At 35.1% G+C, this 12,379-nt stretch overlaps 1 protein-coding gene across 1 annotated transcript in view; it reads left to right on the top strand.

Annotated features, from left to right (window-relative positions):
* atrn (attractin) overlaps positions 1 to 12,379 on the top strand; it is a 607,345-nt gene that overhangs the window by 244,158 nt on the left and 350,808 nt on the right. Inside the window, exon 16 of the mRNA XM_030126085.1 lies at positions 3,431 to 3,650. Within this exon, the coding sequence (XP_029981945.1) occupies positions 3,431 to 3,650 (220 nt within the window). The remainder of the gene's footprint in view (positions 1 to 3,430; positions 3,651 to 12,379) is intronic.

Below are 12,379 nucleotides of genomic sequence, written 5' to 3' on the forward strand. Positions count from 1 at the left end.
TATGGGGTTGAGGTCAGGACTGTGTGCAGGCCAGTCCAGTTCATCCACACCAGACTCTGTCATCCATGTCTTTATGGACCTGCTTTGTGCACTGGTGCACAGTCATGTTGGAAGAGGAAGGGGCCAGCTCCAAACTGTTCCCACAAAGTTGGGAGCATGGAATTGTCCAAAATGTCTTGGTCTGCTGAAGCATTCCCAGTTCCTTTCACTGGAACTAAGGGGCCAAGCCCAGCTCCTGAAAAACAACCCCACACCATAATCCCCCCTCCACCAAACTTTACACTTGGCACAATGCGGTCCGACAAGTATCGTTCTTCTGGTGACCGCCAAACCCAGACCCGTCCATCAGATTGCCAGATGGAGAAGCGCGATTGGTCACTCCAGAGAACACGCCTCCACTGCTCTAGAGTCCAGTGGCGGCGTGCTTTACACCACTGCATCCGGCGCTTTGCATTGCACTTGGTGATGTACGGCTTGGATGCAGCTGCTCAGCCATGGAAACTAGAGGTAAGATCTTAAGCCCAAGCCCGAGTCCGAGCCCGACCCGACCCGAATTTCGGGCCGGGTCGGGCCTAAAATGTCAATCATTACGTTCGGGTCGGGTCGGGCCGGGCTTCTCTCTCGCTGACTTTTTTGTCTCTCTGCCTCTCTCTCTCTCTTAAAGTGCCGCGCTAGATTCTTAAGGACGTACTGCTGCTGTGGTTTATGGCCCAATTTTCAACCCGTCAAAATGACGGACGGCCTTAAATTTTTCCCGTCAACTCTTAAAAAAATCCGTCAATGATGGAAAATTGTCGGTTAATGTAACCTCTGCAGACACAGAAATATAAAAGATGTAATTGTTTATACAGTCTTGTTTAACTTAGATTTCGTTACAAAAGACAGGCTTTAATTTGTTATCATAAATCACCCCTCCTCCTCCCGAGTCCTCACAAATAAAATATGAAATTTCGGGTTTGCTTCGGGCTCGGGCCTCCAAATCAAGTTAATTGGTCGGGCTCGGGCTGGGTCGGGCTTTAATACCCGCGGGCCTGGGTCGGGTCGGGCTGGATTTTTTAGGCCCGATCTTACCTCTAATGGAAACCCATTCCATGAAGTTCTCTGCACTCTGTTCTGGAGCTAATCTGAAGGCCACATGAAGTTTGGAGGTCTGTAGCAATTGACTCTGCAGAAAGTTGGCGACCTCTTCGCACTATGCGCCTCAGCATCCGCTGACCCCGCTCCGTCAGTTTACGTGGCCTACCACTCCGTGGCTGAGTTGCTGTCGTTCCCAAACACTTCCACTTTCTTATAATACAGCTGACAGTTGACTGTGGAATATTTAGGAGCCAGGAAATTTCACCACTGGATTTGTTGCACAGGTGGCATCCTATCACAGTTCCACGGTGGAATTCACTGAGCTCCTGAGAGTGACCCATTCTGTCACAAATGTTTGTAAAAGCAGTCTGCATGCCTAGGTGCTGGATTTTATACACCTGTGGCCATGGAAGTGACTGGAACACCTGATTCTGATTATTTGGATGGGTGAGCCAATACTTTTGGCACTATAGTGTATATGGGTAAAACATCAGGAGGAAACGCCTAAAGTATCCAAAAAGCTAAAAACAAACAAACAAAAAAAACACTTGCTGGGGATTTGAAGAATAATTCATGATAATTTCTTAAACACCCCTGAGCAAATGCAAGGTTTAGGGTTGGATGCTGTTCAGTTTGATCTTAATATTTCAATTTTAAGTCCATTTTTGATCACTAGCTTTTTCCATTTTCTTGCAGCTTTAAGAATAAGTGGAGTTCTCGGGTTTTCCTCAAGTTGGATTTCCATCCTTTATAAAAAATACATAGTTTAGCATAATTTTAGACCATTTTAATTATTGTAAATGTGTGCAAAAAATTAGGAAGGCATCCAAAAAGCTAAAAACAAGACTTTCTGAGGACTTAAGTATAAATACAGGTAAATACAGGACAATTTCCTAAACAACCATGAGTAGGTGTAAGGGTTAGGGTCAGTTGCTGTTTAGTTTGATCTTACTTGTATAAAGTCTACTTTTGATTACTAACATTTTTAACGTCTTGTCTGAAGCATAAGAAAAAAAATACATAATTAAGTGTGATTTTACTTGCTGTTATAGTATAAAAAAAATCTCATCATTGGAGTCTGTTACCATTAGATCTCAGAAGAAAAACGAGCTGTGTTGTTTTTGATAATTATGACCAATTTAAGTCAGTATTAGTTAAAAAAATAAATAAATAAATAAAAATAATAAATAATCTTTTGTTTGCTCCCTGTTGCCAAGACTGAGTTTTGGTTTTAAACAAAAAGATTGCTGCCAGAATATGTTGTTTAACCCTTTCATGCATAGTGGTCACTACAGTGGACAGCTATTCTGCAGCTGTTCTCTTATATATTCATGGATTTTGTTGTTCTTTTCGTTGTTGTTGTTTTTGTTTTTTGTTTTTTACACATATCTTTATGAAAGTTTTAAGACACTACATATCTTTTCTGACATGAATTGGTAACATTATGTAGATCTCTCCTGAGCATAAACCCCCAGAAACAGAAGCCCTCCCCACAGTTTTCACACAATTTATCAGTAAATACATGTTTCTGTGCGTCAAAAATTAAACGTGTGTCCAGCTGAGTGGATATTTTTGCAACTTCATGAAAAATAGGTTCATAAGAATTTTTTGGTCATTATTACTTTTTTTTTTTTAATGTATTTTTAATTTTTTAAAAAATTATTTCTATTTTATTTATTTATTTATTTTTCAGAAGAAAATTTTCTATCACATTGTTTTTTTCATGCCAAAAGAGGAATCAAAACACTCAGGAAAAAAAATTTGATTTAGGTTCTCATAATTCGTGCATGAAAGGGTTAATGTCCATCGAATTTCGCAAATGTCTTCAGTGGGGAAGTGAAGTTTGAACCTTTTAAAGCAAAGATGGAATGGATTTCAGAATCAGAATCAGGATAGCCTTTATTGTCAAGGTTTGTGCAATGAAGTTCGGAGTGCTACTCCCATCAGTGCAACAATACGAATAAAAAAACAATACTTAAAAATAGAGCAAATATAAAATTATAGAAAGTAAAGTAAAAAAATAGAACTAAAGTAGAATAAAGATCGACACACAAATAACAAAATTAACAGTATGTACAGTATATTTTTTGAAAACTTTATAAAAATAGCGTATTTATGATTGAATACATTTTGAATAAATATTTCATTGATATTACAAGAGCAGAAGATTTTGCATGAAACACACTATACAGGGTTATTGTACATTATCGGAAATGATTGCACAGGATTCAATGACTTAAATGTGTAAAAAATGTCTAATAACGTCATAACTGCAGCTGTGTTGTCATGCTTTGCAGAGTAAACGTGTGAGATGAGTGTTGTGTGACATGTTTGACTGTGTGTGTGTTTGCAGTATAAGGCCATGGTGACGCCGTGGGTGGGGCTGAGGAAGATCAACGTGTCGTACTGGTGCTGGGAGGACATGTCTCCGTTCACCAACACCACCCTCCAGTGGCTGCCCGGAGAACCCAGCGACGCCGGCTTCTGTGGATACCTGGCAGAACCGGCGTCCAGCGGCCTCAAAGCCCAGACCTGCATTAACCCGGTGAACGGCAGCCTGTGTGAACGGCCAGGTGAGTCCAGAGACACGCCTACTTACACTGTGAAGACCCCGCCCCTTTATTAGAACAGACTGATTCAGCAAAGTATTTATGGATCCAACTTATCACTATTTAGAGCCATTTTATATAGAGACTCCACTGGGTTATTTTATTTTATTTTTTCATTTTATTTTTTGTTTTGTTTTAACTTACTTTATTTTACTATACTTTAGTGTACCTTTATTTTTTATTTTACTTTAATTGACTTTACATTACTTAACTTTATTTCAATTTACTGTCATTTTACTTTACCCTATTTTTTTTATTTTATTTTACTGTACTTTATTTTGTTTTGACTTACTTTAGTTTACTAGATTTCATTTCATTTTATTTTATTTTACTTTACTTTCATTTTAATTTGTTTTACTTTGTTTAATTTTGTTTTATTTAGTTTTAACTTACTTTACTATATTTCATTGTGCTTTACCTTTATTTTATTTTATTTTACTTTACTTTAACTGACTTTATATTACTTAACTCTATTTTAATTTACTGTCATTTTACTTTGCCCTATTTTTTTTTATTTTATTTTATTTTACTTTACTTTCATTTTAATTTATTTTATTTTACTTTGTTTAATTTTGTTTTATTTAGTTTTAACATACTTTATTTCACTATATTTCATTTTACCTTACCTTTGTTTTTATTTTACTTTACTTTAATTGACTTTATATTACTTAACTTTATTTTAATTTACTGTCATTTTACTTTACCCTATTTTATTTTTTATTTTTTATTTTTCTGTACTTTATTTTGTTTTGACTTATTTTATTTTACTATATTTCATTTCATTTTATTTTACTTTACTTTCATTTTAATTGATTTTATTTGACTTTGTTTAGTTTAGTTTTATTTAGTTTTAACTTACTTTATTTTACTATATTTCATTGTACTTTACCTTTATTTTATCTTACTTTACTTTATTTTAATTCATTGTCATTTTACTTTACCTTATTTAATTTTATTTTACTGCACTTTATCTTGTTTTAAATTTATTTTATTATATTTCATTTTACATTTATACATTTTTACATCATGTTATTTTATTTGTTTACATAGTTATTTATGTACGATCCCCATTGCTTACTATCGCATTAACAAGTATTTTTCCTTGGATCCACACAACAACATGAAATGAAATAATAATGAAACATGACTATTTGGTTTATACGTCAACTAATATCACACAAAACAAACAAAAACATAACATTCAAGCATGTTGTCATTGATTTGATCAGAAATAAATGAACTAACATTAAAGTGGACAGTTTAGCATCGCACTAAAACAAGCCTAACAGACATCATCATTAAAATAAATAATTGATACTTGGTACTTAACAATCACTTTTCCTCCATGATCATATGTGGCCTACACCGATTTCTTTGCGAATGATGACTGTTGAAACTGTTATATTGGTGTTAATACGATGCCTGATTATACTAGTAAACTGTTGCTCTAGTGTAGTTTTTTTTATGATCACATGTGCCAGAAAACCAGAATATTAGTGACATAAAATCAAATTTTTTTTCCTGCAAAGGACATTAGGAGGTAGCCACCTCTATTAGATTTCATTCCACCCTCAGTTCTTGAGAAAACTCCGATGGGGTGTAAATGGAAAAGCATTTCATTCAGTGAATTTCTGTCATTTATTACTGCAGCTGCTGCTGTTCTTCAATGTGGTGAACCTGTATTATAATAAATACAGTGCACAGGGAGAAGGGCTGTGAAAACTGATAAAGAGAGGAAAGAGAGCTGCAGTTTTCAATAAAAAGAAATATTCTTTTACTAGTTTTAAAAAGGGGGCTTTGAAAGTAAAACCAGTGCTTCAACATTCATTCATTCATTTTCTGAACCTGCTTTATCCTCAACATGTCGATCCTTCTTTTTTTTTTTTTTTTACAAAACTAATAACAGGCACGGAGATAATGAGATACCTAAGATAAATCAACATGTTAAAAGGGTCGAATGTAGTGTTGATATTCTAAACTCTCACCTGTAGGGGGCAGTCTGGTACCACAACACACTTAGAACCAGAACCACTAATGAATTAATGCGATGTATCCACAGACTGTATCAGACACTGAATACAACTGTATAAAACTTGTTTTATTATGGTATCATCAAGTTTTCTTCTTCAAACTGAAATTAATTGACACTTATTTTGGCAGGTGTTCAAATCTAATCTTCACGTGCTACATCAGCTGATAGTTTACATTATAGCTGTGTTAGCTTAGCTCTGTTAGCTTAGCTCTGTTTTTAGACTGAAAACAGCCACAGTAAAACCATTCATCACCTCTGTTTTATGTTCGGCTTGTGTTGTCAATAACTAAACTAAAAATCTGTTTGGAATCTAACAAACAAGGTTAGTTACATTACACTGGTCTACAAGGAAAATGCTTCCAGAATAAAAGTAATGAAATTTTACCACATGAGAGTCACTGATAAAGAAAAATCAAGTCAAAAATGCTGGTTGGCTGAACTTTCCAAGATACAGCCTTGGGTCAAAATGTGAAATTCAAGAATTAAGGAGAGAATGGGTTTGACTCAAAAGGAATATTTGTCTCAGAGCTACAAGATCTACTTCAAAACACTGTCTGCACATTAGAATACATTCACTTTACAGGTTCTATTTAGTGGAAGATTTATAAAACTATTATATAAATGTACATAAACCAATATATATGTGTGATAACACTTAATCATATACCTTGAAAACATCAGCAAACCAGCACTTTTGTCATTTATTTTCCAATTAATCTTATTAAAATACATAACATTTAGCACATTTAATGCCTGAAGCAAACCATTTCTAAAAAATTGTAGACCAGTGTTATCAAACATGAGTGGATGACAATGATGAGAAGTTTCATTCTGCCATCAATATGTACGCATGTACTCCAAAAGAAATCCAATAATGGACTGAAATGTCTAAACCAGGGTTTATCGCAAGTGCACGTAAACAGGTTAGATCTAATTATTACAGTTATCTGATAAATCCCAGTTATTGGATTTTATGGTCATGTAAACAGTCTCACTGTCTTCTAATCTTCACGTGCTGCATCAGCTGATAGTTTACATTATAGCTGTGTTAGCTTAGCTCTGTTAGCTTAGCTGTATTTTTAGACTGAAAGCAGCCACAGTAAAACCACTGATCACCGCTGTTTTCTGTTCGGTTTGTGCTGCCTATAGCTGAATTAAAGATCTGTTTGGACTCTCCGAAAGAAATCCGATAATGGACTGAAATGTCTAAACCAGGGTTTATCGCAAGTGCATGTAAACATGTTAGATCTGATTAGTCCCAGTTATTGGATTTTATGGTCATGTAAACAGTCTCACTGTCTTCTAATCTTCACGTGCTGCATCAGCTGATAGTTTACATTATAGCTGTGTTAGCTTAGCTCTGTTAGCTTAGCTGTATTTTTAGACTGAAAGCAGCCACAGTAAAACCACTGATCACCTCTGTTTTCTGTTCGGTTTGTGCTGCCTATAGCTGAATTAAAGATCTGTTTGGACTCTCCGAAAGAAATCCGATAATGGACTGAAATGTCTAAACCAGGGTTTATCGCAAGTGCATGTAAACATGTTAGATCTGATTAGTCCCAGTTATTGGATTTTATGGTCATGTAAACAGTCTCACTGTCTTCTAATCTTCACGTACTGCATCAGCTGATAGTTTACATTATAGCTCTGTTAGCTTAGCTCTGTTAGCTTAGCTGTATTTTTAGACTGAAAGCAGCCGCAGTAAAACCACTAATCACCTCTGTTTTCTGTTCAGTTTATGTTGTCAGTAACTAAACTAAAAATCTGTTTGGAATCTAACAAACAGGGTCAGTTACATAATCAAACATGAGTGGATGACAATGATGAGAAGTTTCATTCTGCCATCAATATGTACGCACGTACTCCAAAAGAAATCCAATAATGGACTGAAATGTCTAAACCAGGGTTTATCGCATGTGCACGTAAACAGGTTAGATCTAATTATTACAGTTATCTGATAAATCCCAGTTATTGGATTTTATGGTCATGTAAACAGTCTCACTGTCTTCTAATCTTCACGTGCTGCATCAGCTGATAGTTTACATTATAGCTGTGTTAGCTTAGCTCTGTTAGCTTAGCTGTATTTTTAGACTGAAAGCAGCCACAGTAAAACCACTGATCACCGCTGTTTTCTGTTCGGTTTGTGCTGCCTATAGCTGAATTAAAGATCTGTTTGGACTCTCCGAAAGAAATCCGATAATGGACTGAAATGTCTAAACCAGGGTTTATCGCAAGTGCATGTAAACAGGTTAGATCTGATTAGTCCCAGTTATTGGATTTTATGGTCATGTAAACAGTCTCACTGTCTTCTAATCTTCATGTGCTGCATCAGCTGATCTGTTAGCTTAGCTCTGTTAGCTTAGCTGTATTTTTAGACTGAAAGCAGCCACAGTAAAACCACTGATCACCTCTGTTTTCTGTTCGGTTTGTGCTGCCTATAGCTGAATTAAAGATCTGTTTGGACTCTCCGAAAGAAATCCGATAATGGACTGAAATGTCTAAACCAGGGTTTATCGCAAGTGCATGTAAACATGTTAGATCTGATTAGTCCCAGTTATTGGATTTTATGGTCATGTAAACAGTCTCACTGTCTTCTAATCTTCACGTACTGCATCAGCTGATAGTTTACATTATAGCTCTGTTAGCTTAGCTCTGTTAGCTTAGCTGTATTTTTAGACTGAAAGCAGCCGCAGTAAAACCACTAATCACCTCTGTTTTCTGTTCAGTTTATGTTGTCAGTAACTAAACTAAAAATCTGTTTGGAATCTAACAAACAGGGTCAGTTACATAATCAAACATGAGTGGATGACAATGATGAGAAGTTTCATTCTGCCATCAATATGTACGCACGTACTCCAAAAGAAATCCAATAATGGACTGAAATGTCTAAACCAGGGTTTATCGCATGTGCACGTAAACAGGTTAGATCTAATTATTACAGTTATCTGATAAATCCCAGTTATTGGATTTTATGGTCATGTAAACAGTCTCACTGTCTTCTAATCTTCACGTGCTGCATCAGCTGATAGTTTACATTATAGCTGTGTTAGCTTAGCTCTGTTAGCTTAGCTGTATTTTTAGACTGAAAGCAGCCACAGTAAAACCACTGATCACCGCTGTTTTCTGTTCGGTTTGTGCTGCCTATAGCTGAATTAAAGATCTGTTTGGACTCTCCGAAAGAAATCCGATAATGGACTGAAATGTCTAAACCAGGGTTTATCGCAAGTGCATGTAAACAGGTTAGATCTGATTAGTCCCAGTTATTGGATTTTATGGTCATGTAAACAGTCTCACTGTCTTCTAATCTTCATGTGCTGCATCAGCTGATCTGTTAGCTTAGCTCTGTTAGCTTAGCTGTATTTTTAGACTGAAAGCAGCCGCAGTAAAACCACTAATCACCTCTGTTTTCTGTTCAGTTTATGTCGTCAGTTACTGAACTAAAGATCTGTTTGAATCCAGGTCAGAACTGTCACAGTTTAGTCTGAACTGTGGATCAACAAACGACAACTTAGCAAAGATAATAACGTCCCATAATAACTTTATACCTTCATAAGCCTCATAATCAAACTCACCCATGTAGAAGAAACGCTGACATTTAACCATCAAACTCCATTCTTTTCATTTACAGCTGAGTTCAGTGGAAACAACACAACACATCTATTTTTATCACTTCTTCTAGTTGTTTCTTTATGGTTCTCATCCCATCTGGTCATCTTCTGATAAGGCCAGCAGAGTGACACACTACTCCCTCTAGTGGTCACATTAATCCACCAGCCTGTCACTGGAAATAAATGAACCTCATATCTCTACAATCCAATAAGTTGAAATCTTTGGCAGAACTTTAATATTTTAGTCTGAAACATGTTTTGGAAATCATCCATTCTTAATCGAAAGTCTTCATAGGTCTCTTCTGGTTCACATTAGCAGATTCAATACATTTGAGTGTTTTCTTTTTTCAGTCAAAGTAGCTCAATACCAAACTCAAAACCCATTTTGTCGATTGAACTTGAGGTTGTCTAATTACTGGCTACAATTTTCTCTCTTTTTGGAGTCATTAGCCTCAGGGTTCACTATATTTTCCAGCCTAACTGTGACTGTTTAATAACTATGTTCAATAAAAACATGAAATATGAAACTGTCTGTTCCAGGTATTAGACTAAAAACATTGTTTTTGTCTGTAGTTGGTATTTAAATGCAGATCAAATCACATTTAATGACAAATTCATACATAAAACTTGTTCACGTACCCTGTCTTGTTTCTGTTCAGTCGATGGTTAAAACTGTTTCTGGTGTCTGGACACATGTGTAACATGTCATTACAACTTCACACCTTTTTCCATCAACACCAGCTCTTTGTCACACACACATCTCTGACTTCCACTGTCCTCTTAAAGTCAGAACGAGAACGGATCCTGACTCGTGTTTGTGGCTTTTTTTTTTTTTTTACAAATTGGCGTAGCTGAATAAAGGTGTCCCATTATGACAAAATGGCCGTATTAGTAGAACTGTTAGTGTGTTCATTAGGGTTTACAGACATGTCGGATGAAGAAGTTACTCTCAACTATGACTCATAACACTGACATTTAACCCATAAAGACCCACAAAGTGACTCGTCTCTGATGTTTAATACCTGTTGATCCACTAATAATGTAAATAACTGGTGTAAAATACAGTTTGTCATCTTTTTATGGTCATCAGATACGATGCATTTGGACGTTCAGAGGCGCCATGGTTACCGTGGAAACACCATCTTATTCCACACCATTGATTCACCAGTAAAACCCATGGAGTTGGATCAATGACAAAGGATGGGAATGCTTTGTTTATGTTCAGTTAACTGAAGAAAAAGTGACTTTTTCAGTCAAATCTATCATTTTCTCTGCTTTTGATATAATACCCCTCAACTTTAATCTGAGCTTTTATGAACATCTTCACAATCAGTCAGTAAATACAGGAAAATACCTGATTTATTCTGATAAAATACATAATACAGAGGATAATATTATAATACAAGGTGATAAATCACAGAAGAAAGATTAAATATAGAGAAAATTTCATTTGGAAACTGACATAAAAGTAATGCCGGGTCTTTATGGGTTAAAACTAGGGCTGTGTATTGGCAAGAATCTGGCGATACGATATAAATCACAATACTAGGATCACGATACGATATATCACGATATATCCCAATATATCACAATACTGTTAAAAAGGCAATTTTTTTTTATTGTTTTTTTTGTTTTTTTTAAAAAGAGTATTTCCTGGAATTACACCAGAAATCTGCACAAATACTAAACACATTTTTATCTGATCACAATAGGATCTAATGCTGTATCATAAAAAAAAAAAAACATAAATTGTATTTTACAGACATTACAGTTTAAGATCCTGTTCAAATGTTCATATTCTATTAGTTCATAAGTAACATCATAACATTATTTTTGTGCAATCCCAACAAAGGAACTAACATTATTTAATAAAAGAGTATCACATAATTAATGAAATACAAACAAAAAAGAAAAAACAAAAAACTAAAATGAACCTCCACAATATCTGCATTTGAATAAATACCTAAAAATATCAATACAGTACTTTTTAATATCAATACAGTGTTGTGAAATGAAATATTGCGATACATTACAGTACCGATATTTTTCTTACATCCCTAGTTAACCCTTTCATACATGAATTATGAGAACCTTAGTCGATATTTTTTTCTTAAGTGATTTGATTCCTCTTTAGACATAAAAAAAACCCCAATTCAATTAAAAAATTTTTATGAATCTGTTTTTCAAGGAGCTATAAAAATGTCCACTCAGCTGGACACCATTTGTTGAATTTTTGAAGCAAAGAAACATATATTTAAAATCCATCATCAGAAAGTGATAAACTGTGTGAAAACTATGAAATAGAAACATTTTTAATGCTGCTAATGCTCACATTTTAACATACTCTAAAACTAGTTATTACTCACTTCAGGAGATATGACAAAAAAATTGATTTATACTAAACCATGTTACTGCAGATCAGGTTTATTAACAAGAGCAAACTTACAGTACTTGGTGTGAATGTCAGTGTATGGGATGATGCATAAGCGTCCACTGTGTTGGCTGATGTGGAACTAAAACAACAAAAAACATGAATATATAAGAGAACAGCTGGAGAAGAACTGTCCACTGGAGTGACCACTATGGATTAAAACAGTAATTTGTACAATATGTATTAGACCACAGGTGTCAAACATGCGGCCCGGGGGCCAAAACCGGCCCGCCAAAGGTTCCAACCCAGCCCGCGGGATGACTTTACGAAGTGCAGAAGATATTAACGGTCAAGGGCATCGACAGCATAATAACCTAAAAATAATGACTCCAAATGTTCCTCTTAGTTTAATGTGAAAAACTAATTAGACATTATGCCTCTAAATAATGGCAACACCAATTTCTTCTCTTTGATTTATTGCAAAGAACATTAAACTCAGATATCCTTTAATAATAAAACGTCAATAACCTGAACAAATATGAACTATCTGAAATTTCTAAAGAAAAATAAGAGTAATTTTAACAATATTCTGGCTGTTTTGTGTCTTGGTAGATCTGATCTGTAATGCACATGTATAAATCATAAGTTGAGGCATAATATTGATCAAATTTTTCTTATTATT

The sequence above is a fragment of the Sphaeramia orbicularis genome, chromosome 22 (genome assembly GCF_902148855.1).
Source record: "Sphaeramia orbicularis chromosome 22, fSphaOr1.1, whole genome shotgun sequence".
In the NCBI taxonomy this organism is placed as follows: Eukaryota; Metazoa; Chordata; class Actinopteri; order Kurtiformes; family Apogonidae; genus Sphaeramia; species Sphaeramia orbicularis.